The sequence below is a fragment of the Schistocerca cancellata genome, chromosome 4 (assembly GCF_023864275.1).
Source record: "Schistocerca cancellata isolate TAMUIC-IGC-003103 chromosome 4, iqSchCanc2.1, whole genome shotgun sequence".
Lineage (NCBI taxonomy): Eukaryota > Metazoa > Arthropoda > Insecta > Orthoptera > Acrididae > Schistocerca > Schistocerca cancellata.
In genome coordinates this window covers 512,878,015-512,906,011 of record NC_064629.1, presented here as the reverse complement: position 1 = coordinate 512,906,011, position 27,997 = coordinate 512,878,015, and the positions used below count along the sequence as shown (strand labels likewise).

Below are 27,997 nucleotides of genomic sequence, written 5' to 3'. Positions count from 1 at the left end.
CGTCGTGGCAACACAGCATTTCGTCACACTTTGCGATTGGTAGTTGCCACAGCAACCAGAGCCCTGGCAGGGCGCATGCTGGTTGTCACTGTCAGTACTAAGTGACTGCCAGGTGTGAATAGAGTGTGGCGTCAGGACTCGGGAAGCGAGCCGTGTTGTTGATACTGAGGCGTCGAATTATTGTCGATTGTATGAGTTCGCCTGAAAGTGAAAGTGAATCTCAAACCATGTGGGTTTTTGCATATGGAGCTATGCTTTGGAAGGAAGATTTACCTTTCCTGCAAAAAATTACCGGCTGTATAACCGGGTATGTAAGGCGTTTTTGGGTGGCAAGTGACGATTATCAGTGCTTCCCCAACAAGGTATGATACGGATCGTTGTACAAAATAAATTCACAATTTTCTTGATGTATGGGAGTGATAAATTTATTCAAAAATGTTTCAGCGTGGCCGTGTAGTTGCGTTAGTTCGGACGGGGTGCCCCAGGGTAAGTGTACTCTAATACTGGTAACAATAAACAGTAGCCAAATAAAGCGCATTGTGTTGAAACAAAATGAAAGAACTTCTAGCAATGAGAGTTCATTCCATCATTTACTACTTTGTTTGCTCGAGCAGCTGGCATTGCCTGGGACTTGTTCATAGTTCTGTTTCAATGCAGACGCACGCCTAGCAACACGAAGAATTTTGCGTAAAGTGGTATGCCAATGATGTGTCAAGGAAGAAACTGATAATGCCAAGGTTCCATAAATACAGAAATGCCACATTTTATTCCCCAGATTTCTTCGAATGGCTATATTTACTTGAACTCGTTGGCATACCTTTACATATATGGCATTTATACAAAACCCAAATCATGAGAAAAGCATACTTTGAACGTGTGCATGTGTGTTGTGGGAAACTAATTCTGTGACGAAAATTCATTTTTCCAAGTATGACTTGGATTTTCCTCTAAATTGTGATGAGTACTGCCCATATTTTACAGTTCCTTAGAAATCAACTCAAACTTTGGTGTTATTTTTTATGTCTCACGTTATTATCATTTCAAAACTTGACCAGCAGTAGGCATGCTTGAAGAAGTATTTTTTTCTGAGTAAACAGCCTATTTACAACTGCTTTCATTTCTTTTATTACAGATACACTGACATTGAGTGTGTGTCAGTATGTTAATTTTGATGGCTTGAAATCTGTCTATGGCTTGACTTTCACCTTTATGTATTACTGTTACAATTAAAAAATAGTAGAATATATTTAATGCTTTATTAAGCAGTACTGGTTTCAGTGGACATACTTATCCAGTATGACCATACATTGAGCATGTGTAGTATATGAAATGTGCATGGGAAAACTTTAAATCGCACCATCTTTGTCTCATGAGCAGTAGTGGTTCATCACCAGATGAAGTAAAACTATGGCAACAGTGTTGTGCACACAGTGGTGCTGCTATGTTTCTTATTTGAGTGCTCAGTGCTCACCTTGTGAGTGTCAAACTTAGCTATGTATTCGATAATGACAGAGAAGTATGGTCTTATGCATGAAGCATTTTTGTTGGCCTGTTCACTATTAAATATTGTGTTGGAAGAAAAATCACTTTTATGATACAAGGACTTATGTACTAGTCAGATACTGAGAAAGTTCTCTCCCAGTTAAAACAGGGAAACTTTGTTTAGGAGGAACCAGTTGCTAATTCTGGTCTGTCAATGCTGTTAGTTAGTTTGTTTACTTTTACATGGATCATTTGCACGATAAATGGTAATGCTGTGGAAGAGTTCATTTTACATTCACATTGCAAGTTAATTTGTAAGTGTAGCCACATGCTGAAAATTTACATTTAAAAAAAAAATCTGCAACAGAATATGAGTAGTTGTCAAGGAGGAACTTCCTCAGTTTGTTTTCAAATTTTACTTTGCTGCCTGTCAGACATTTTATATCACTGGGCACTGGTAAATTATCACAAATTTTAGTTCCACTGTTGTGCATCTCTTTCTGTGCTAAAGACTACATTGATATGGAGTAATGAATGTTATTTTTCCTTCTGGTATTGTAATTATGTACATTGTTGTTCCTTTTGCACTGCAGTGTATTATTTTTTAAAAAACCTCATGAGGGAATAAATACAATGTGAAGCAATAGTCAGAACGCGTAACTCATTAAACAGATGTTTGCAAGATAACTGCGGGTGAGCACCACATATTATTCTTTCAGCAAATTTTTGAGCAATGAAGACTTTCTTTCTTAAAGATGAGTTACCCCAGAACATTATTCCATATGAGATTGTTAAATGAAAATATGCAAAATATGTCAACTACCAGTTTCTCTCTCCCAAAGATATGCAGTGATTTGGAAAGCAGATGTGGCTGAACTAACTTGTTTTAAGAGTTCCAAAATGTGCTTTTTCCAGCTTAAATTCTCATCAGTATGGACACCTAAGAATTTTGAAGTTTCCATCCTATTTATTATTTCTTCACAATGTTTTACACTTACCACTGGTGTAGTACCCATAGATGTCCAGAAATAAATGTCTTTTCAAAACTAAATATGAGATCATTTACAGAAAACCAGTCAATGATACTTTTAAGAACATTGTTCACTAATCTTCTGTTGCTGTATATATGCTAGGATTGATTACAGTACTAGTGTAATTTGCAAAAAGAACCAATTCTGACTGTTGTATATTAGGCAGAAGGGCTACATTACATACCAACCCCCCCCCTCCCACATACACACACAAGAAATCTTGGTTGTGGTGACAGACTGATTTGCGGCACAGCCGGAGGTTGGGCAGTGACAATTTGGTTGAGAGTTGAAGCAAATGAATGTGAAAGCAGAATGTCTGGTTGTGGTAACAAATTGACCAGTAGTGAAGCCCAATGTTTGTCAGTGCCATATTGAAAACTGCAAGGGGGCTCCAATATGTAACTTTTACCAAGGGAAGATCATTTTCATATATGAGGGACAATAGATTGAGCCTTGGGAACGCATTCAGAATAATGTCCTTTGACTGCATTGGTTGAATTACTATGTACAGCTTTCTGCACTCTTTTGGTTAGAAATAACATTATCCATTGGTTGGCTATACCATCAACCCCATAAATTTTTGCAGAAAATACCAACTATGGTGCTATTTTGTTATTTAATGCTTGTAAACTTTGGTGAGTGAACGTGTAAATGGCATTCTCCATATGTCAACTCTTTTGAAATCAAAACTGTCATTTGCAGAGGGTATTATTGTTGCTCAGGTGAGATACTGTTCTATAATACATCACATTCTCAGCTATTTTGTAAATGATTTCAACAGTGAAATGGGTCGGTAGTTATTGACATCTCTCCTGCCACCTCTCTTAGAGAGGCCCTTGACAACAGCATATTTAAATCTCTCTGGAACGATGCCCCGAGTTAGTGATGCAGTTTATATTTCAGATAAGATAAGGCTTGTTATATGGGAACAAATCCTTATTACTCTATTGGAAGCAGCATCAAAACCAAATGAGCTTTTATTTTTGAGAGAATATATAATTTTCTTAATTTCAGAAGGGGAAATTGGTGATACATTCATATGATTGACTTTTATGCTTTTTCATCATACTGCTTTGACTTTTCTCTTGAGCTGTTAGTCCTTATACTTTCTACTATGTTTAAGAAATTATTATTGAATATATTTGCTACGTGTGACTCATCATTTGTAGCCCTTCCATTCAGTTCAATAGTGATGCTGTACTATTCTGAGGCTGGTTGACCTCTCTCTCATTTTGCTTTCCATATAGCCTTATGTTTGTCAGAATAACTGATTTCTGCCATTATGTGCATGTTCCTTGATTTTTGACTAACTTTTTGTAGTAATTTTGAGTAATTTTTGTAGTGTGCATGTACTGCAGGGTCTCTACTTATTCTTGCCAATGGGTACATTTCTCTTTTCATGTACCAAGATACCTTAATCCCTGTAGTGATACATGGTTTGTTACATGGCTGTTTAATGTCCTCACAGAACAGTTTGAGGAAATCTATTTCCAAATAATATGAATTTATTGTGGGATAAATTAAATTTTATGTTAGCATTTGGTTCATTATAAATTTCAATGCAGGTCACCCGTTGTAAAACATTCTTAAGAAAAATTGTCATGGAGTTATTAAATGTTCTGATTTCCACTGAAGCGTAGCCATGCCCTAAGACACTGTTATTTATCCTAACTGTGCATTTTTATCACAGAGAGCATTTGTTTCTGAGTAACAGTAATTGTCTTGCCTGATTTGTGTGTTGACGGTTTTCCTGAAACACTTAGGGTGAATGACAAATGGTTCCTTCAGAGTGTATAACTGTTTTGCTTTCCATATGTACCCAGTTCAGTTTGTATATCATTTCTAATGATATTGTTTTCCTAAGAAGTGCAGTACACAGAAAAATAGATGTAATTTTTGGCTGTGGACACAGTGTGCACAGACACTCAGAACTGTAACATGCTTCACTGGTGCAGGACACTAGTACAGACGTAGTATTATTTATTTGTAGGATGGCATTAGCAGGGTGGTGATTCTTCTGGAATACCTGGAAAACCTGAAATTCTCAAGGAATTACATTTTACCTGGAAAAATCAAGAAAATTCATAAATTTCATAAACCCCCAGGGAATTCTGTGTTTCAACTTAGCATTGGAATTTAATGTTATGGAGTTTTATAAATCACACTTTTAAAATACTTAATATTTTGAAGAGTGGTAGGCCTATATGAATATTATCCATTATAAATTATTGATGCTTAAAAACACAGGACGTAATTTTGCTCCCATACCTGAATTCTCAAGTAGCCACACAAATTAGGTGAAGATTGGACTGGAAGTCAGCCATGACATCAACAAAGAAACCATACCAGCATTCACCTTAGTAAATTAGGGAACCCATGGAACACCCAAGTCAGAATGGCCGGATGGGGAATTAACCACCCTTCTCTTGAATGCGAGTCTGGTGCATTAAGATTGGCATGGCCATCTTGCTTAGTATGTATTTGGGAAGGGAATCACAATTACATAAACTACACTGTAACATGCACAAAAAGCAAATCAGTGACAGGACAAGAAAATGAAATCTTGAAAATAAAAACACTACTGAAAAAGTGAAAACACATGAACATATTACATAATACTGCTGAAAAGTACAATGACCAAAATGGCTTACATGTCTTTGAGTTGTTCTAACATGTTCTCTTGGGGTGGACCCATAGTTATGAGTATTATAACTGTGGTAATCAGTTGGTTTACAGTTCATAAAGTCAAGTTCTTGGCATCAACACACATGTGTATATTTACAAGGAGAGTACAGTAATTAATGTCAACTTTTTAAATATGGGCTTGCAGTAAGCCCTAACAGAGCTGTATGACAAGATTTGAGTGCCCTGTTCTGTAATGTAAAAATTTCATTTGATTGACTATTAATTTTGCCCCAGAAAACTATTCCATAAAGTACAAGGGATTGGAAATAAGCAAAATGAGTCATTCTAGCACCGTCTTAGGGGCAAGCTTTAGAAATAATTCTCAGAGCAAAAGATGCAGAGCTGAGTCTTGGAGATTTTAGGTTCAGGATCTTTCCAGTTTGGCTTGATCAACACGCATTCCTAAAAGTTTTTTACAGTGTACCCTTTCTAAGTCATTTGGTTTTGACTCATCTTTCCAAACTGTATATAATTTGTACTCTTCACATGAAGGGTCAGCCTACTGGCACTGAACCATGAATGCAAAGACTTCAGGACTTGATTGGTTGTTGTGGACAGATGCTCCTTAACATCACTTACTATGACACTAGTGTCATCTGCAAACATGATCGTGGCCGCAGTTTCTGAGGTGTGTATGTCATCTATATAAATAAGGAGCTGTAGGGACCTAACACACCACCGTGGACTACAAATTTTTTGAATTTCCTTGCATCAGATATTAATCTGATTTTGTGATTAGGATGAGCTGATGTGAGCTTGTACTAACCACAAAATCAGATTAGTATCTGATGCAAAGAAAGTTGAAGTAAGTGTTCCCTAGGGTAGTGAGTTAGCCTCCTCTTCCCTCCCCCTCCCCCCTCTGCCTGTTGTCCTTACTTGCACCATTTGCCAATAGAAATGGATCATTCATTCCTACATTACTTACACAATATTATATTAAAAAGTGTCTACCCAGCTTGGGAAAGGAATTCCGTACTGAAAGCTAACAAAGTAAAACTCTGTACCTTTCGCGTGCGTGTGTGCGTGTGTGCGCGTGTGCGTGTGTGCGTGCGTGTGTGTGCGTGTGCGTGTGTGTGCGTGCGTGTGTGTGTGTGTGTGTGCGTGCGTGTGTGTGTGTGTGGGGGGGGGGGCGCGCGCGTGTATCTGTCAATGCAGCACTTCTGCCTTTAGGTGAGTTGTCTCCTTTGTTCCGAAATAATTCATAATTGATAACTAAAAAAAGCTATGTAAATGCACAATGTTCCAAAATTATTAACTTTCATTTTGAGTCTGCAAGTGTACATCTTAAAGCTGCATAGGGATATCAGTTATCAAAAGAAACCTTTTTCTGTATGCTTCATTTAGAGACCTGTCTAGGACATAATTGACAGTCTGAGATTGTTTCCTTTCAAGTATAAGGATTGTTAGATCTTAGAGTTATGGAACATTCATAGAAATATTAACTTCATCAAGATTGGCAAATATAATTAATAATTTAGTCAAGAATGCCATATAGGCCTTGTGGAACTGCTAGAGTGAACTAGATTCAGTGCCTGTTCTGGAAAGATTTGCCACAGAAGCCATTTATAACCATGAAGAATTTTGCAATTGATTGGTTGAAATAAAATTTTCTAGGACGTTAGTTGCATAATTGTATTGAGAACATTTAATAAAGCAACAGTCATTTGTTCATTTTTCCTACTCTTTTGTGCAATAAACCCCTCACAAACAGTTGACCTTGCTGCAGTGGGGTGGGTTTCGTGCATCAGTGAAACAGTCATACCGTGGATGCAACTACTTCAGAGGAGCATTTGTATTCAGGGCACAGTAACATATGGTAGCAGGTTTTTCAGTAATTGTAGCAGCAACAATCTAGATGATTGACTGGTCTGACCTTGTAACATTAACCAATATTGTCTTACTATGTTGGCACTGCAGATGGCTGAACGCAAAAGGGAACTACTGCTATATATCTGCAGAGGATGTAAAATCGGAGTTACTGAGGTGCAATGATACGGAAAACATGAGAGTATGGAGTTGTCAATGCAAAATAAAAAAGGGTAGTGCAGGAGTAGGTCTAATAATGAACAAGAAAATAGGAATGTTAGTATCATTATGAGGAGCATATTGTAACCAAGACAGACAGACAGACAAAGCTAAGATCTGCAGCAATAGCACAGTATAACAAGGTAAGAAAAAATAGTGGAAGTAAAGGGAAGCCACCTGGCAGAATTTTATGTGGAGCGTAACATAATCATTGCTAACACTAAGGATCATGAAAGGAGGTGGCATATGTGGTAGAGACCTGAAGATGTCAGACTGTTTCAGATACTTATGTAATGGTAGGTCAGAGAATTTGAAAAGAGATTTAAACTGCAAAATTGGATTGTGGACACAATTTATTTATTACGAAATGTAGATTAAAACTGAAGAGATAGGAGAAAGGTAGGAAATTAGATGATTTGATCTGGATAAGTTAAAACAAGTAGAGATTGTTGAGAATTTCAATGAACACCTGAAGCAATGACTGGAGAGGGGGGGGGGGGGGGAGAGAGAGAGAGAGAGAGAGAGAGAGAGAGAGAGAGAGAGAGAGAGAGCTGCTGTTCTAGGCCCTGAAGACTCCAAGAGATGTTGACCAGCTGCCATGTCATTGTCTTACATTTTTCATCATGCGGATGCAGTATGGAGGGGCATGTGGTCAGCACATCACTCTTCAAGCTGTTTTGCCAATTTTCCAAACCTTTTAGCCACTAATTCTCATTCAAATATCTCTTCAGTTGGCAGTGAAGGTAGTAGAAGTATAACTAGACAAAAAGGCAATGCCAATGCAGAAAGTCTCTTCTGGAAGTGTATGTGTAGAGTGTTGCCTCATATGGAAGTGAAACATTGAAGGCAACAGTACAGGCAATGGAAGAATAGTAGCTCATGAAATGTCCTGCTACAGAAGAATGCTGAAGATCAGATAGGTAGTTTGGGTGACCGATGAGAACTACTGAATTGAGAAAAGATCTTTATTGCGCAGCTTGACTAAAAGAAGGGACAATCTAACAGAGCAGGTGTTGAGGCAACAAATAGTTAAATGTAATTGTTTCAACTGTGGGTTCTTAGTCAAACAGTGTATATTGTATTAACTAAATGAAACATTTTTTTAGCCCAGTTTCACAAACTTTACTATGACTGTTAGGTGAGCCCCTTTTGTAGAACGTAACTGATCCCAAAGGTGAGAACCAAGCAAAAATGCAAAGATAAACATGTAAATTTTTAAATTTATCAATTCTTGACTTAAACCATAAATGTTATCTCTGTTGACCACTTTGACAAATTACCTAGGGATTTAAAAAATTCATTAGCACAGCATTCACAAAATTCATTAGTGCAGCATTTGCAGTAACTATTGCTAAACATACATTGGAGTAGAGTTATGCACAGAAATGGAATTTTTTGTTATGTAAATGAAGACACCAAGGTTTTTCTTCTATGGAGAAATTACAATATTGTTTAAGAGGGGTGAATGATTGAATTGAGTTTGTTCATTCAATAATATATGTGGGGTTACATATGTGTGTCTTAATATCTAAAATTTGTTAATGACTAATGTCACACTTTTCTTCTATGTGTATGTCTTCAGTTCTTATTATGTATTTATGGTTTTCATGTATGCAATGCTTGGCAAAAGATGAATCTGGCGTATCTATGCTGTTCACTGGGTACAGCAGGGACCTAGCTTGTTTATTCAGTTTTTTATTGACAGTATTTTCAGTAATGTTGGAATCAAATTCACAGTTTGTGCCTCCATTCTGTGTCCCAGGAAGAGTAGTACAAGGAACCGGTGGCTACTGTTTTTATTGTATAGGCAGATAGAAAAGCAAGTGGTGCGGTTTACATTTTATAGGTAAAACTTCAAATAGGATAACAGTATTTTAAAAGCCAAAGGTTTCTCTGTGCTGTTTGATGTCCCACAGACAGCAAGTAGATGTCTCTTCAATTTAAAAGGTAAACAATCGGACATCATGAAAAGCCCTCCCCACCCCAGTGGGCTCGCCACTCTTTGGCGGGTTCATGCTTGGCTACCACAGGGCCCCAGCCTTTGCAGCATTTTTTCCCTTCTGTGCTGCATGTCTATGCTCTTACTATTCTTTTGCCTCTCCCTTGGGGAACATGTCTGGGGTGTTATTGGCAATGTTCTTCATTCTGTTGCTTACGTAAGAACAGTCTCACCTTTGTTTTTTGCTCCCTTTTTCTTTCTTTGTTTCCCATCTCCTCTTGTTCCTCCGCTTCAGTGTTTGAGGTTCCTCTTTTTCTTCTTCCTCCATGTGCGCTCCTGAAGGGCCAGCCCACACATGTGATGTGTAACAGGTGACTGGGTAACACACGATTCCCAGCCCTGGGTCAACAGGTAGGGTTCACACGTACCCCCTGGTACAGGCCAGGCCCAGGGACGGGTGATTGTCTGTGCTGCTGCCTTTCCAAATTGTCAATTGGTCCCTCTGTCAGGTGTTGGGCAGGTGTGAACAATCACCTAAGGTGGGTCCGCCCTCTTGTGAAGGGGGCCCCCAGTTGGAAGGAGTGCACCATCGGAGACGCTGGCAATCATGGGGGATTTCCTCACGATTGGTCCATCATCTTCCCACTCAACGTCTACAAAACGTAATGAGGCTAATGATTCAAAGACCCTATCCACTGCACTACAGTTCCTCGTGGTCTTACGTACTGAAGACAGTCAGTCCTGCACCACGGTAAAACCATTCATTATTCAGGAAGGTGTTGATGCAATTGTTGGCCCTGTGAAATCCTGCTCTCATTTATGGAATGGCACTTTGCTTTGGGAGACCACTTCTGATTCTCAAGCACAACTGTTTGCTGCCTTGCTTCTCCATGGTTACCCTATTCATGTCGAGGCCCATAGATCTTTGAATTCTTCCCATGGTGTAATTTACACCAGACTGCTTGACAGTCTAACTGAGGCCGAAATCCAATCATACCTCTCTGATCAGGGTGTCATTGCCATCCATCGTGTAATGAGAAAGATAGATTCCTCCTTACTGCCCACCCGCACTCTCTTTCTCACCTTTGATAGAGTGATGCTTCCCTCCAAGATCAAAGCAGGCTATGAAATTATCACAATCCGGCTGTACATTCTGAACCTGATGCTCTGCTACCAGTATCATCATTTCAACCACGCTAGAACATCTTTTCGACACCCAGCCGAATGTATCTCCTATGGTAGGGATGCACACAAGGGCAATTGTCCACCTCCTTCTCCTTGCTGTATAAACTACATCGGCAGCCATGCTGCTGCCTCTCGGCATTATCCCGTGTCTCTTGATGAGTGGGCTGTCCAAGAGATCCGGGTAAAGGAAAAAGTACCTCACCCACACACTCACAAGTTACTGGCTAGTTGCAACCCCTGCATTCTCCCGTCTGGTACCTGTAGTTCTGTCCTTGTTACCCCTTGCTCCATGAAGGACATGGCCACACAGACATGCGACCTCCAATTCAGCTCTGAGGTTGTGAAATTGCCCAGTGTCAAAGTAGCATCACCATCCCCCCCAACCAGCTGTGCAACCAGCTGTCACTCTCTTGCCTCAAGAGGTGAAGCCACCTGCTACAAAACTGGGAGGCGGGAAAGGACAGAAGGGGTATTCCCATGAAGATTTCCTCTGTCCCTCCAGCCAAACAACACCCAAGTCTTCCTCTAACAGGAAAGGCTCAAGGAAATCCACCAAAGGCAAACGGTCTTATCCTTTGCCAACTCGAAGAAATAAACAATATCGGAATTGAAAAACAACTGCTATCACTTAGTAGCGGAAAAGCATCCGGACCAGACGAGATACCCTTAAGATTCTACAGTGATTATGCTAAAGAACTTGCCCCCTTTCTATCAGCAATTTATCGTAGATCGCTGGAAGAACGTAAAGTACCTAGCGACTGGAAGAAAGCGCAGGTCGTTCCCATTTTCAAGAAGGGTCATAAATCAGATGCGAATAATTATAGGCCTATTTCGCTTACGTCAATCTGTTGTAGAATAATGGAACATGTTTTGTGTTCTCGTATTATGACGTTCTTAGATAATACAAATCTCCTTCATCATAACCAACATGGATTCCGCAAACAGAGATCATGTGAAACTCAGCTCGCCCTATTTGTCCAAGAAATTCACAGTGCCGTAGACACTGGCGAGCAGATTGATGCCGTATTCCTGGACTTCAGGAAGGCATTTGATACGGTTCCGCACTTACGTTTAATGAAAAAAATACGAGCTTACGGAATATCGGACCAGGTTTGTGATTGGATTCAGGATTTCCTAGAAGAAAGAACTCAACATGTCATTCTTAACGGTTCAAAATCTGCAGATGTAGAGGTAATTTCGGGAGTACCGCAAGGAAGCGTGATAGGACCTTTATTGTTTACAATATACATAAATGACTTAGTTGACAACATCGGTAGCTCCGTGAGGCTATTTGCAGATGACACGGTTGTCTACAAGAAAGTAGCAACATCAGAAGACTCGTACGTACTCCAGGAAGACCTGCAGAGGATTAATGCATGGTGCGACAGCTGGCAGCTTTCCCTAAACGTAGATAAATGTAATATAATGCGCATACATAGGGGCAGAAATCCATTCCAGTACGATTATGCCATAGGTGGTAAATCATTGGAAGCGGTAACGACCGTAAAATACTTAGGAGTTACTATCCGGAGCGATCTGAAGTGGAATGATCACATAAAGCAAATAGTGGGAAAAGCAGGCGCCAGGTTGAGATTCATAGGAAGAATTCTAAGAAAATGTGACTCATCAACGAAAGAAGTAGCTTACAAAACGCTTGTTCGTCCGATTCTTGAGTATTGCTCATCAGTATGGGACCCTTACCAGGTTGGATTAATAGAAGAGATAGACATGATCCAGCGAAAAGCAGCGCGATTCGTCATGGGGACATTTAGTCAGCGCGAGAGCGTTACGGAGATGCTGAACAAGCTCCAGTGGCGGACACTTCAAGAAAGGCGTTACGCAATACGGAGAGGTTTATTATCGAAATTACGAGAGAGCACATTCCGGGAAGAGATGGGCAACATATTACTACCGCCCACATATATCTCGCGTAATGATCACAACGAAAAGATCCGAGAAATTAGAGCAAATACGGAGACTTACAAGCAGTCGTTCTTCCCACGCACAATTCGTGAATGGAACAGGGAAGGGGGGATCAGATAGTGGTACAATAAGTACCCTCCGCCACACACCGTAAGGTGGCTCGCGGAGTATAGATGTAGATGTAGATGTAGATCCTCTACAGTGGTGTCATCACGTGACACCTTAGCCTCGCCAGCCTCCGTGTCACTGGTGCGCACCAGCAACCATTTTTCAGCATTGGACTCCACAGACCAGTGGCATGGGCAAGCTGATGCCTCTGTGGACCCCATGTAGCAGTATCCTCCTGCTTCTGTGCCCCGTAGTAGCAACTCTTCCCCAGCTGTCACTTGGCAGCCACCGAGATGACACCCCTACATCTCTTCTTCATTATGACTCTCCTCCAATGGAATGTGCATCAGCGTGCATGCCCAAATGGCAGCTTCCGTAGGTTAACTGGCAACTTTACTCCTCCTTGGCGACCTCTGAAGAACAAGATTTCCCCATTTGTGATGACCAGGTGGAATATCTCATGAACGTTATCCTTACTGCTGCAGAATGTTCATTCCCCACACTTCCTCTACACCACACCGTGTCCCAGTCCCTTGGTGGACTGAGGAATGCCGTGATGCAGTTTACGCACGGAGACGTGCTCTCCGCATTTTTAACTGCCATCCTACGATGGCAAACTACATTCATTATAAGCAGATGTGTGCAAAGTGTCATCACGTTCTTCGAGATAGCAAAACAGCTATCTGGATCTCATTCACTAGTTCTTTTAGCAGTTCCATCCCTTCCTCTGTCATGTGGGCCAACCTCCAACACCTCTCTGGGACCAAGGTCCATTCTCCAATTTCCAGCCTGACAGTAGCTGACGATGACATCGTGTACCCTATTGCTATCTCCAACATGTTGGGCCGCAATTTTGCTCAAGTTTCGAGCTCTTTTGACTATCACCCTGCCTTCCTCCATCGGAAATCAGCGGAGGCGGCTCGGGCAATGCCCTTCTCTTCTCCGAATCTCGAGTGCTACAATGCTGCCTTTACTATGAGGGAGCTAGATCATTCTCTCAGTTCACCCCGATCCCCCACCCCAGGGCCACATGCCGTCCACAGTCAGATGTTGCAGCACCTTTCTCTTGCGGGCAAGCACTTTCTGCTTAACACATACAGCCGCATCTGGGCAGATGGCACATTTCCCAGACTTTTGTGTGGAGCCACTGTCATACCCATACCTAAGCCCAGTAAGGATGAAAACCTTCCTTCTAGCTACTGTCCCATCTCTCTTACCAGCTGTGTTTGCAAGGTGATGGAACATATGATTCTTGCCCAGCTGGAATGGTGGCTCAAGTCTCATAATTTACTGATGAATGCACATTGTGGATTTCAAACACAGTGTGACCATCTCGTTACTTTATCCACCCATGTCATGAATGGTTTTCTGCGGAAATCCCAGACTGTGGCCATGTTTTTTGATTTGGAGAAGACTTACAACACCTGCTAGAGAACTGGTATCATCCATACTCCTTATATGTGGGGCTTCTGTGGGCACATGCCCTGTTCCCTTCAAGCTTTTTTAAAAGAACAAGTTTTCAAGGTGCGTTTGGGTTGTGCCTTGTTGGACACCTTTATCCAGGAAAATGGTATGCCTCAGGGTTGTGTCCTGAGCGGTGTCCTCTTTGCTATCGCCATTAACCCTATAATGGCCTGTCTCCCACCGGGCCTCTCCAGCTCCCTTTTTGTTGACAATTTTGCCATCTACTGCAGTTCTCCACGGACCTGTCTCACTGAGCAGCACCTTCAGCAATGTCTTGATCATCTCTACTGCTGAAGCATCGACAGTGGCTTTCATTTTTGCACCGACAAAACGGTCTGTATGAATTTCTGGTGATGCAAATGATTTCTCCCACCATCTTTACATCTTGGGCCTGTTGCCCTTCCGTTCGTTGAAACTATGAAATTCCTGGAGCTCCTGGTTGATGGGAAACACTCTTGGTCCTCCCATGTGTCTTACCTGGCAACCCACTGTACTCGGTTCCTCAGTGTCCTACATGTCCTCAGTGGTACTTCCTGGGGTGCTGATCGAACCACCCTCCTCCATTTGTACTGGTCCCTTGTCCATTCAAAACTTGACTACAGGTGCTTTGTTTATGTGTCTGCCTGTCCATCCCTCTCACGTCGTCTGAACACTGTCCACCATTGTGGCATCCGTTTGGCCCCAGGTGCATTTTACACTAGCCTGGTTGAGAGTCTGTATGCTGAAGCTGCTGAACTACCACTGTCCTACCACCATGACTTTCTCCTCAGCAGGTATGCATGCCATTTGTCTGCCATGCATGGCTCCCCATCCTATGCCGCCTCCTTCGAACATTTCTTTGATTACCAGTATGGCGTGCGTCCCTCTTCTCTGTTACCTTCTGGAATCCGTTTTTGCCACTTGCTATAGCAGCTTAACTTTACACTACCTGCAACTTTCTCGCTGGGTGTGAACCCTTCACCACCTTGGCTTCATTAAGCACTCTGTGTTAACTTTGGCCTTCATTCACTTCCTAAGGACACTACTCCAGCCCTGGTCTATCACTTTCAGTTTCACAACCTTCACATGGAACTTCGTGATAGTACCTTTGTATACACTGATGGCTCTCGGACTGACTGTGGGGTTGGGTGTGCCTTCGTCATTGGCACCCATCTTTTAATATTGGCTTCTGGCAAACTGCTCAGTATTTACAGCCGAGCTCTTGGCCCTGTGTCAGGCCACGGAGTACATCCGGCAACACAGCCTTCTCAATTCTGTCCTCTGCTCAGACTCACTCCTCACTCAACCCCCTTCAAAGTCTATGTACGCTTACACCGCCCATCCATTAGTGCAGCGGGTCCAGGAAAACTGTCACTTGCTCACTCTTGGTGAAGCCAGTGTGAGGCTTCTATGGGTTCCTGGTCATGTCGGTCTGCCAGGAAACGAGGCTGCTGACGATGCTGCCAAGGCTGCAGTCCTTGTACCCCAGCCCACGAGTTCCTATGTTCCCTCTGATCATCTCTGTACTGCCATCTGTCAGGAGTTGGTGTCCCTTAGGCATTGCCAATGGTCCTCCCTTCACGGGAATAAGCTCAGGATTATTAAGCCTCTCCCAACGGCTTGGACAACCTCCTCTCGGCCCTCCTGCCGGGACTAGGTCATTTTAACTAGGCTGCGTATTGGGCACTGCCTTTTTAGCCAACGTCATTTGATAAGTGCCACTACCCCACCACTTTGTACACATTGCACCCAAGTTTTAACTGTCTACCACTTCCTGATGGAATGCCCCTTTTTTAACCATTTATGTTCCCACTTGGGTTTGCCATCTGAGTTTGGCCATTTTAGCAAATGACACACAGGCTGTCGACCACGTTTTACTTTTTATCCGCCAAAGCAGTAGAGCGAAGGCCATTTAATTTTCAGTTTTGGACCTCTGTTTCAGTATGGTATTGTTTTTTTTTAGCCTTTTTTTTCATGTACCTGTTTTTAGCTGTCTTCTATTATGTCAATAGGGACTGACGTATAATCATTTTTAATGCCCCTCTGTTTTCGTATTCTACAGGTATAGTTTTGACTTGGGTGCGTATGACCCCAGTTGTTTTTTTCGCCCTAAAGCAAAACAAAACCAAACCATGAAAAGTGAGGTTTATAAGATCATCAGCTGAGTGTATCAAGAGTTGCTATATTCGACAGACTGGAAGGTTAATCTGCCATAGGCTCAGAGAACACCATAGAAATTGCAAATTAAAGAACCCAGGTTAATCCTGTGTCAAACATTGTGTAAATGAAAACCACAAGTAATAGATATAGAAGTCCAACACATAAAAGGAAAGGGTGCGAAGCTCACACAGGTAGAAATCTTAGATATTAAGGAACAAGCATTTGTATCTCCACATTTATTACTGAGTGAGCAAACTGAGTTAAAGTATTCACTCCTTTTAGATACTATTGCAAACCCTGCATAGAAGAAAAACCTTGGTACCGTCATACACATAACAAAAAAATTTCATTCCTCAGCATAGCTCTAATTCATGTATGTTTACTCAGAGTTATTGTAAATGGTGTACTAATGAATTTTGTGATTGCTGTGCTGTTTAATTGTGTAAATCCGTTTGTAATTTCTCAAGGTTGTAAACAGATATAACTTCTATGGTTTAAGTCAAGAACTGATAGATTTAAGAGTTTACATGTTTATATTTCCTCGGTTCTCATCTTTGGGATCAGTTATGTACTATAAAATGGACTTCTAACCTCACACCTAGGTCTTGCAGCAATGATAAAGAATGTGACAAAGGCTAATACTGAGTTGCAGATAGGCACAACAAAAAGACTCTCAAACACAGCTTCAAACAGGCCTACACACACACACACACACACACACACACACACACACACACACAGAGAGAGAGAGAGAGAGAGAGAGAGAGAGAGAGAGAGAGAGAGAGAGAGAGAATCACATTTATCTTGTTAATATTGTATAAAAGTTAATTACTGAATGCCATCTGATGCATAAATAGCAAAACAGTAGTAAATTTCTTTATTTGGCACGTGAAAGGCTATGGGACCAGAATTGGGACAAATTTAAAGATACGGTATCGTTTGGACTTTCAATCAGATTGAGTAAATGAACATTAGTAATTGTTAAAGAAATACTGTCTTTTGTTTTGACATTGTATCACATACCCTTTTGTTAGATGTGAAACAGTATTTATACTTTGTTTGTAGCAATATTTATAGCAATATTACTTTACTTTCTTGTGAAGCTCTCTTTGCCAAGGGCAAGCCTTTCATCTAGATACCTTTTCTTCAGCTCACATGCCCATCGTGTGTGGACTGTGCCTGTCATATATCTGATGGTGATGGTGGTTTTTGATAGTGGTGGTGGAGAGGGCAAAGGCAGTACACAGCTAACTCCACTTAGTAACTGACAAAAGATTTTGTAGCTTAATGCCTCCATCCAGTGTACAGTTACTATCAATTGTACCATATGCACTAATTCCAAAAGACAACTTCCTCTTCCCAATAATTACTGGCAATAAAAATTTCTTTTAGTCATAGAATTTAACCTGATTAGCTCAAATGCCACAGTACAACCTTGACTACAGGGGTAGGTATTGGCATAGATACCCTAAGACAAGCATGAGAAATTAATTATTTGCACTGAGTCATTACATTTGCATCCATAATGATTAAATCTCATTGTAGTCACTAAAAGCCATCAGTATTTTGTGTACAGCTCTATCATCGAGTTATGCTAGTTTTTAGAATTTTTAGTAAAAAAAATTTTGCCTTTCATTAAAAAAATATAGTTTAATTTGGTTTTCTTTGCTATGAGTCCCAGATAATTAGGAAGACATTGTTAAGATTAAACTGTGCATTGAACGTTTTCCCCCTGCAGGTCCGGGGGTTAGAATAGGCCCAAGATATTCCTGCCTGTCGTACGAGGTGACTAGAAGGAGTTTCACATGCTCCAGCCTCTATGTGATGATCCCCTGTAGGGTTTGACCTCCATTCTTCAAAATTTTCCTGAAGAGCGAGCCAGTTGGGGAAGGGCGTCTTACAAGGTGCATTGTGTCCATCGTGCATTGAGATCTTTAGCCCACTTTCTCGTCGTCGCATTGCAGTCCTGCTCATTCTCCATCTCTTGGGTGAGAACACCTTCCTGGGTGCTTTTTCCACCATGCACCATGCAGTGTGGATTTCTGCATTGATGATGACCATGGACTTCTTTGCACCTGATATCCAGCATGGTAGCCAGTCCATTGTGGTGGGACCGCCATGTACCCTGTTGGTTGCAGCCCCCTGACCACACAGGGCTCACTCTGCTGATACTTGCACCGTTAACTCCCCACATGTGCCAGTGGGTAGATGCCCAAACCCTGGGGCATCTGGACTCCCGGCAATGGCCATCCTGCCAGGTGGCCTGTGCTGCGGCTGGGTGGCGCCCGTGGGGGAGGGCCCCTGGTCGGAGTGAGTGGCAACAGGGCGGACGACATGCGATGAAGCATCGCATCATCGCTGATGTTCATCATCTCTTGCTGGTGGTGAAACACCAGCAGTCTCTAAGCGATCATGAGCTCAATTCAACGCACAGAAGTACGACTGCAAATCGTTCCCCTCCCTGGCCACACCATGGGAGGAACATTAGACGAAGAATGGCAGCGGGTCTTATTCGCCCTGGTACCTTGTATGTTCGAGAGCTGATGGGGAATATTTCATGATGATGAAGTCTCAGTTTTTTGTTGAGCATTTAAAGGACAAGTTCGGGGAGGTGTGGGGCTTGTCCAAAATGAGATATGGGTCAGTCTTGATCGAAACAGCCCAGTCACGGGACTTACTCACTTGTGATGAGCCGGGGGATGTTTCTGTAACCACCATGCCCCATAAGAGCTTAAATATGGTCCAGAGTACCATATTTGACAGAGACCTCCTTTTGCAGTCTGACGATGAGCTTCGCGCCAATTTAGAGTGGTGAGGTGTACATTTCATCCGGTGTGTCCACTGGGATCCGAAGGATAATCAGGTTGGCACCGGTGCCTTGCTCTGGGCCTGCGAGGGTGATACATTGCCTGAGAAGGTCAAGGTGAGGTCTACTGGTGTGCTGTAAAGCCCTATATCCCTCCCTCGATGCTGTGCTTAAAGTGCTGGAAGTTCAGCCATATGTCTTCCCACTGTACTTCCAGTGTCACATGCTGAGATTGCGGACACCCATCACATCTCAATACTCCATATGCCCAGCCTGCCATCTGTGTCAACTGCGGAGAACACCATTCGCCTTGCTCGCCTGACTGCAGGATTCTCCAGAAAGAAAGGAAAATTGTGGAGTACAAGACCCTGGACTGACTGACCTACACTGGGGCTAAGAGAAAATTTGAACGCCTGCATCCTGTGCCTATGATATTGTCTTATGCCACCGCTACAACAGTTCTGGCACCATCAGCTCCGCCAACCCAGGTCACCTCTCAAAGTCGGAAAACTACATCTGCCCCCTTGATGGTGGGGGGCATTTCCCTCCCTCTTGCTCCTGCACCACCTACTTCAGGAGCATGCCGCCCCCCCCCCCCCCCCCACCCACCCAACCATCGTGGACGTCCGTCCTCACTTCTAAGCCAGATAAGCATAAGTCTTCTTTGGCTTCTTTCGCTAGGAAGGGTCCCTTGTGTCACTCCCTTCCCAGGTTTCTTCTACATCTACATCTATACTCCCCAAGCCACCTGATGGTGTGAGGCGGAGTGTACCTTGAGTACCTCTATCAGTTCTCCCTTCTGTTCCAGTCTTGTATTGTTCACGGAAAGAAAGGGGAAGATTGTCGGTATGCCTCTGTGTGGGCTCTAATTTTATCCTCATGGTCTCTTCACAAGATATACATATGAGGGAGCAATATACTGCTTGCCTCCTCGGTGAAGGTATGTTCACGAAACTTCAGCAAAAGCCCGTACCGAGCTACTGAGCGTCTCTCTTGCAGAGTCTTCCACTGAAGTTTGTCTATCAGCTCTGTAACGCTTTCGCGATTACTAAATGATCCTTTAACAAAGCGCGCTGCTCTCTGTTGGATCTTCTCTATCTCTTCTATCAACCCTACCTGGTACGGATCCCACACCGGTGAGCAGTATTCAAGCAGTGGGCGAACAAGTGTACTGTAACCTACTTTTCCTTAGCATTCTTCCAATGAATCTGTCAGGCATCTGCTTTACCGACGATTAATTTTATATGGTCATTCCATTTTAGATCATTCCTAATGCCTACTCCCAGATAATTTATGGAATTAACTGCTTCCAGATGCTGACGTGCTATATTATAGCTAAATGATAAAGGATCTTCCTTTCTATGTATTCGCAGCACGTTACACTTGTCTACATTGAGATTCAATAGCCATTCCCTGCACCATTCGTCAATTCGTTGCTGATCCTCCTGCATTTCACTACAATTTTCCATTGTTACAACCTCTCGATATACTACAGCATCATCTGCAAAAAGCCTCAGTGAACTTCTGATGTTATCCACATAGTCATTTATACATATTGTGAACAGCAATGGTCCCACGACACTCTCCTGTGGCACACCTGAAATCACTCTTACTTTGGAAGATTTCTCTCCATTGAGAATGACATGCAGCATTCTGTTACCTAGTAACTCTTCAATCCAATCACACTATTGGTCTGATAGTCCATATGCCCTTACTTCGTTCATTAAACGTCTGTGGGGAACTGCATCAAATGCCTTGCGGAAGTCAGGAAACATCCACGGAATACATGTCTATGGCCCTCTGAGTCTTGTGGACGAATAGTGCAAGCTGGGTTTCACACGATAGTCTTTTTTGAAACCCATGCTGATTCCTACAGAGTAGATTTCTAGTCTCCAGAGAAGTCATTGTACTCGAACACGTGTTCCAAAATTCTACAACTGATCAACATTACAGATATAGGTCTACAGTTCTGCACATCTGATCGACGTCCCTTCTTGAAAATGGGGATGACCTGTGCCCTTTTCCGATCTTTTGGAATGCTATGCTCTTCTAGAGACCTACAGCACACCACTGCAAGAAGGGGGGGGCAAGTTCCGTTGTGTACTCTATGTAAAATCGAACTGGTATCCCATCAGGTCCAGCGGCCTTTCCTCTTTTGAGTGATTTTAATTGTTTTTCTATCCCTTTGTCATCTGTTTCTATAGCTACCATTTTGTCGTCTGTGCAAAAATCTAGAGAAGGAACTACAGTGCAGTCTTCCTTTGTGAAACAGCTTTGGAAAAAGACATTTAATATTTCAGCCTTCAGTCTGTCGTCCTCTGTTTCAGTACCATTTCAGTCACAGAGTGTATGGACATTTTGTTTTGATCCACCTACTGCTTTGACATAAGACCAAAATTTCCTAGGATTTTCTGTCAAGTCAGTACATAGAACTTTACTTTCGAATTCATTGAACGCCTCTCGCATAGCCCTCCTCACGCTACATATTGCTTCGTGTAATATTTGTTTGTCTGCAAGGCTTTGGCTATGTTTATGTTTGCTGTGAAGTTCCCTTTGCTTGTGTAGCAGTTTTCTAACTCAGTTGTTGTACCACGGTGGCTCTTTTCCATCTCTTACGATCTTGCTTGGCACATACTCACCTAATGCAGATTGTACGATGGTTTTGAGCTTTGTCCACTTGTCCACTGATCCTCAACACTATCTGTGCTTGAGATAAAACTTTTGTGTTGAGCCGTCAAGTACTCTGAAATCTGCTTTTTGTCACTTTTGCTAAACAGAAAAATCTTCCTACCTTTTTTAATATTTCTATTTACAGCTGAAATCATTAATGCTATAACCACTTCATGATTGCGGATTCCCTGTTCTGCGTTAACTGTTTCAAACAGTTCGGGTCTATTTGTCACCAGAAGGTCTAATATGTTATTGCCTCGAGTTGGTTCTCTGTTTAACTGCTTAGGGTAGTTTTCAGATAATGCACCCACTTCTAGTGGGAAAGACGACACCCGCCAGTGGCTGAAGAGCCCAAAAGCAGCTGGTCGTAGGGTTTCAGGCTCATCCTCAGTCCCGGAGACTGAGCCAGTGAAGTCCTGCCAGCCAGGGAAACCCAAGGAGCAGCGAGAGAAATCGAAAAGAAAACCCCTAAGACCAAGGAAATTGCAGTGGCACCCACACCACCGCTACCTATAAGCTCTGCATCTGAGGATGGGGTGGAGATTTTGGCGTCTGCTGAGGACCTATATCTCACCAGACCCTCAGACACAATGGGTATAGACTGCTCAGGCAATAAATCGGTGGCAGCAGGTGACTCTGAGGCATAAACTGCCTCATTGAATGTTCCATGCCTTCCCAGTCTCACGATGTCATCCTCCAGTGGAATTGTGGTGGTTTTTTCCACCGCCTGGCTGAGCTGCGGCAACTTTTAAGCTTTACACCTGCTATCTGCATTGCCCTCCAGGAAACCTGGTTCCCAATGTGGATCCCTGCGCTCTGTGGCTATAAGGGATATTACAGGAACCGTAGCGACTATAATCGAGTGTCAGGTGGAGTTTGTGTTTATGTCCTAAACTCGGTCTGTAGTGAACATATGCCCCTTCAAACCCCTCTTGAAGCTGTGGTTGTCAGAATAATGACAACACAGGAAATAACTGTCTGCAATGTATATCTTCCTCCAGATGGTGCAGTACCCCTGAACGCATTGGCTGCACTGATTGATCAACTCCCCAAACCTTTCCTACTTCTCGGAGATTTTAATGCTCATAACCCCTTGTGGGGTGGTACCATGCTTACTGGGTGAGGCAGAGATGTCGAAACTATACTGTTGCAATCCGACCTCTGCCTCTTAAATACTGGGGCTGCCACACATTTCATGGTGGCTCATGGTAGTTACTCGGACATTGATTTATCAATTTGCAGCCCAGGACTTCTCCCATCTATCCACTGGAGAGCACTTGATGACCTATGTGGTAGTGACCACTTCCTCATCTTCCTGTCACTGCCCCAGAATCAGCCACATGGATGCCTGCGCAGATGGGCTTTGAACAAGGCAGACTGGGGGACTTTCATCTCAGCTGTCACCGCTGAATGTCCCTCACACGGTAACATCAGTGTGATGGTTGAGCAGGTGACTAGCACAATTGTTACTGTGGCAGAAAACGCGATCCCTCGGTCTTTATGGTGCCTGAGGCGTAAGGCAGTCCCTTGGTGGTCGCCAGAAGTTGCTGAAGCAATTAATGAGCGTTGGCGAGCTCTACAGCGGCATAAGCCGCACCCTTCCCTGGAGCACCTCATAGCCTTTAAACGGCTGTGTGACTGTGTTCACTACCTTACCAAACAACGGAAGAAGGAGTGTTGGGAGAGATACGTCTGCACCATTGGGTGCCACACGTCCCTTTCACAAGTCTGGGCCAAGATCAAATGTCTTTTTGAGTACCAGGCCCCAACAGCTGTTCCCAGTGTTACCATAAATGGCAAGTTATGTACCAATGCAAACGCGATTGCCGAGCACTTTGCTAGACCCTCTGCGTCAGAGAATTACCCCCCAGCCTTTCACACACTCAAACAGCAGCTGGAAGGGAATGTCCTCTCATTCACTACACGATGCAGTGAATCCTATGACTCCCCATTTACAGAGTGGGAACTCCTCAGTGCCCTTGCACATTGCCCCGACATAGCTCCAGGGCCTGATCGCATCCACACCCAGATGATCTCTCATCTGACTACAAGTGACATCTTCTCATCATCTTCAACCGGCTCTGGTGCGATGAGTGGGGTCTCTGGGAACCACTCCCGATTTTTATCCAAAACTTCCTGTCACTCCGTACTTTCCGTGTCCAAGTTTGTGACTCCCATAGTTCCATCCATATCCAGGAGAATGTAGTCCCACAGGGCTCTGTATTGAGTCTCTCTCTATTTTTAGTGGCCATTAATGATCTAGCAGCAGCTATCGGACCCTCCGTCTCACCTTCTCTGTATGCAGACAACTTCTGCATTTAGTACTGCAGCTCCAGTACTGTTGTTGCTGAGTGGCACCTCCGGGGAGCCATCCACAAGGCACAGTTTTCAGCCGCAAAGTCGTGTCTCGTGCACTTCTGTCGGTGTCGTACCATTCATCCAGAACTCACACTTTACCTTAATGACGATCCACTCACTGTAGTGGAGACGTATCAATTCCTAGGACTGGTTTTTGACACTTGATTGACTTGGCTCCCTCATCTTTGTCAGCTTAAGGGGAAATGCTGGCAGTACCTCAATGCTCTCCGTTGCCTGAGAAACACCAATTGGGGTGCAGATCGCTGTACGCTGCTGCAGCTCTACAGAGCCCTTATCCAAGCCTGAGTTGACTATGGGAGTGTCGTTTATGGTTCGGCAGCACCTTCAGCATTGCATTTACTCGACCATGTGCACCATTGTGGGGTCTAATTAGTGACAGGAGGTTTTAGGACGAGTCTGGTGACCAGTGTACTGGTGAAGGCTGGTGTCCCTCCACTGCAGATCAGACGTGCTCAACTGCTCGCCAGTTACGCAGCACACATTCATAGTTCCCCTGAGCATCTGAATTACTGTCTCCTTTTCTCTTCTGCTGCAGTCTATCTCCCGCATCGGCGGCCCAGATAGGGGCTAACAATTGTGGTTTGTGCGCAGTCCCTTCTCTCCGAACTGGAGTCCTTCCCTTTACCACCTGTACTTGCGGTCCGTTCATGAACGCCTCCATGGTGTACGCCTCGGCCACAGCTTCATCTGGACCTTTTGCATGACACTAAGGCCTCCGTTAACCACGCCGCTCTCCGCTGTCAGTTCCTCTAGATACTTGACATGTTCCGGGGCTCTGAAGTGGTTCACACCAACGGCTCAATGGCTGATGGTCCTGTAGGCTTCGCATATGTTCATGGAGAACATATTGAGCAGCACTCCTAGCCAGTTGGCTGCAGTGTTTCCACTGCAGAGCTGGTGGCCATATCTCATGCTCATGAGTACATCCGCTCATGCCCTGGCGAGTCATTTCTCCTGTGTACTGACTCATTGAGCAGCCTACAAGCTATCGACCAGTTCTACCCTCGCCACCCTCTGGTAGCATCCATTCAGGAGTCCATCTATGCCCTGGAACAGTCCTGCCATTCCGTGGTGTTTGTGTGGACCCCAGGACACGTCGGAATCCCTGGCAACGAACTTGCCGACAGGCTGGCCAAACAGGCGACACAGAAACAGCTTCTGGAGATAGGCATGTCCGAAGCTGACCTGCGGTCAGTCTCACACCGCAGGGTTTTCTGGCTTTGGGAGACGGAATGGCGTAACAGCACGCACAAGAAACTGTGTGTCATTAAGGAGACTATGAATGTGTGGAAGTCTTCCATGCAGGCCTCTCGCAGGGAATTAGTTGTCCTCTGCCGGCTCCGCATTGGCCATACATGGCTAATGCATGATTACCTACTCCATCGCGAGGACCCACCTCAGTGTCGCTGTGGCTCCCAAATGACAGTCGTCCACCTCTTGATGGACTGCCCACTTTTAGCCGCTCTGCGGCAGACTTTTAACTTTCCTAGCACCCTGCCTTCAGTGTTGGGCGACAATGCCTTCACAGCAGCTTTAGTTTAACGTTTTATCTGTGAGAAGAGTGGGTTTTATACTTCCATGTAGGTTTTAGCGCATGTCCTTTGTCCCTCTGTGTCCTCCACCCTAGTGCCTTTAGGGTGGAGGTTTTAATGTGTTGCAGAGTGGCTGGCTTTCCCTTTTTATTCTCGTGGTTGGCCAGCCACTGTAATCTGCTTTCATGTTTTACTCTCTTCTATTTCAAGTGTGTCTCTGTTGTTTTCTTGTCCTCTTTTGTTCCTTTTAGTGTTCGTTGCCTTCCCTTCATTCTTGTGGCTTTTGCTTTCTTTCCGTTTTGTGTTATATATTTTGTCCATTTTATTCTCACACTTGTGGCATTGTTTTATTAGGAACACAGGACCGATGACCTCGTAGTTTGGTCCCTTCTCCTGCCTTTAAACCAACTGACCAACCATGGTGAACATTTCTTGCTATAATTACATACAGAAATATGTCTGAAGGACTTCAGTTTGAAAGAGATGTCACAACAATTTGGAACCAGTTAGATAAATTAAAATATGGCTTTGTAATTCTAAGCAAAAAATAATGCTGATCACTTATGCAGTGTTATTGTTTCAGGATATGGTGTGGGGTGCAACATATGAAATTGACAAAAAAAATGAAGCAAGTGTTGCCTCTGAACCAGAATTTTTTGGAAGGGCTGGCTTTGTTAAACAGACTGCAACATTCTATCCTGTGCTGACAAAAAGAGCACAGTTCACTTCTCATGTCAAACCTTTCGATATAACACTGTATGTGGCAACAGATAACAATTCGTGTTTCAAGAGGAATGAGCCACTTAATGAGACTGCTTCATGCATAGCAAATGCCCATGGTCCCAATGGCAGCAATGCTGAATATCTGTATAATCTTGTTGCAGAAATGAGGCTGATAGCACCAAATTATAAGGACCATCATCTATATCCTCTTGAAAGTGCCGTGAAAAAAATCATAGCTGAAAGGGAAGCATCTGTAGATCTCTGAACTACAAACTGTCATCTTGATCATCAGAGCTGCGAGTCAGATCGGAACTCGAATGAGGCTTTGAGTCATGTCATGTGTTGTGCTCGAATAGCTCAGTCGGTAATTGCATTGCCTGCAAAAGGTGAACGTTTGAGTTCAAGTCTGACCCACAGCATACGATGTTTCATTGCAGTATATTCCTATGTTAGCAACCATAAGACTACTCGGAACTGAACTCTGGTTCAGTGCTTCAATACTCTTATCAACTGTACATCTCCTCATTAACTTTGTTTTAATTCAGGAGAGGTGGCATCCCAGAGAGTGCCATTCTTTCAAGGATAATTGTTGTATCTGTGTAATATGTGTATGATAGAGGTAGAAAAAAATACTCAAAAATAACATTCCAAAATGAATGAGAGTAATTTTAAAATTTAAACAGATGTTTCTCTGCTCATTATGTATCCAGTCACTACAATTTGTACTGGTTTCCAGTGGTGAGAAATTGATCTGAACATGGCTTACATGAAATTAAGTGTTGTAGCCTCAGAAAACTGTGTACATGTTCCACATTTTGTTTTGTTCATGGTTTTCAGTCTTCACCAGTTCATTTTTTAAAAATGTTTCTAGTCGGTCTAAGTTGAATCTTTATAAACTATGTATAAAAGAGGTGGAGAGAGAACACAGCTGGATCATTATTTTTGTGCCAAATATTTTACTGTCCTTATACATCTGCAGAATGCAAGAAAAGATAAGCGATTCTTTCGTATCACGTGAACATCTTGAAGACAACATTTCTTCTTTGCTTGTAGGTCGTAGTAAGGATTCTTTAGGTGGCTTTTTGTTTTCAGAGGAATTATACAAAAGTCTCTGCAGTGTACTCTAGCACAATTTTATTCTCTCGTACTTCTTTTCTGAGAAGGCTGTAGCCTTGCAAGTTCACATAAATTCTGAAGATCAGAGGTCAAACCCAGTTAGTAAGAATCTGATATGGTACCAAGTAAAATAAAGTATTTGTGACAGCTAAGTAGCATATTATTATTGTTACTGCTTGAAAATAATAATACACACAAAACTCAGGAGGTACTTCAGTATCCTTCCACATAGATCTGTTTGTACTTTATAACTTAACTTACTCAGCTTACATTTAATTGACCATCTTTCTCTCCCCTATTTTTATTAGGTTTCCTCCTGTGATATTGAATATAATTAAACTACCAAATGTAATATATAAGAGTACTATAATTGATGTGAACTAAATTTTCTTTATGTATTGTATGTATGTATATGTGTATGCATTAATGTTGTACGAAAGTTCGTGTAGGATGTAAGTACTTTAGAATTAAAGTTGAATTGTCAATAGGCACACAGAAAAGAAAGGAAACTATCTTTTGGAGCCATCCTTTGAGGTAGAGTAATATTTTACTCTAGCAGATCAAAGAATAACTCTAAAAGCTAGCAAGTTCCCTTTCTTTTCTGTGTGCCTATCAACAACTCATCACTTCTGATTTTCAGTGAGTGGTCTCCTTTAATCCAAAATTATGTGTGTGTTAAATGTATTAAATGGACTTGTTCATTATATTTATGTATTGTACCAACCACTGCATCAATAAAAATGTTTATCTACCAGCTGACACCATTATTGTCTGGCTAGAAATTGTCCTT

General features: G+C 42.7%; 1 protein-coding gene across 1 annotated transcript; it reads left to right on the top strand.

Annotated features, from left to right (window-relative positions):
• On the top strand, nucleotides 1–27,994 carry LOC126184686 (putative glutathione-specific gamma-glutamylcyclotransferase 2). Its single transcript, XM_049927180.1, has 3 exons — nucleotides 1–362; nucleotides 445–486; nucleotides 25,952–27,994. The coding sequence occupies exons 1-3, from the start codon at nucleotides 192–194 to the stop codon at nucleotides 26,354–26,356; spliced, it is 618 nt and encodes a 205-aa protein (XP_049783137.1). The 5' UTR covers nucleotides 1–191; the 3' UTR covers nucleotides 26,357–27,994.
• Nucleotides 27,995–27,997: the final 3 nt, after the last annotated feature.

Excerpts from the sequence above, each read along its gene's own strand:
- LOC126184686 (XM_049927180.1), top strand. The coding sequence starts at position 192 with ATGAGTTCGCCTGAAAGTGAAAGTGAATCTCAAACCATGTGGGTTTTT. Across the intron at positions 363-444 it reads ATCAGTGCTTCCCCAACAAG|CGTGGCCGTGTAGTTGCGTT; the intron begins GTATGATACGGA and ends AAAATGTTTCAG. Across the intron at positions 487-25,951 it reads TTCGGACGGGGTGCCCCAGG|GATATGGTGTGGGGTGCAAC; the intron begins GTAAGTGTACTC and ends TTATTGTTTCAG.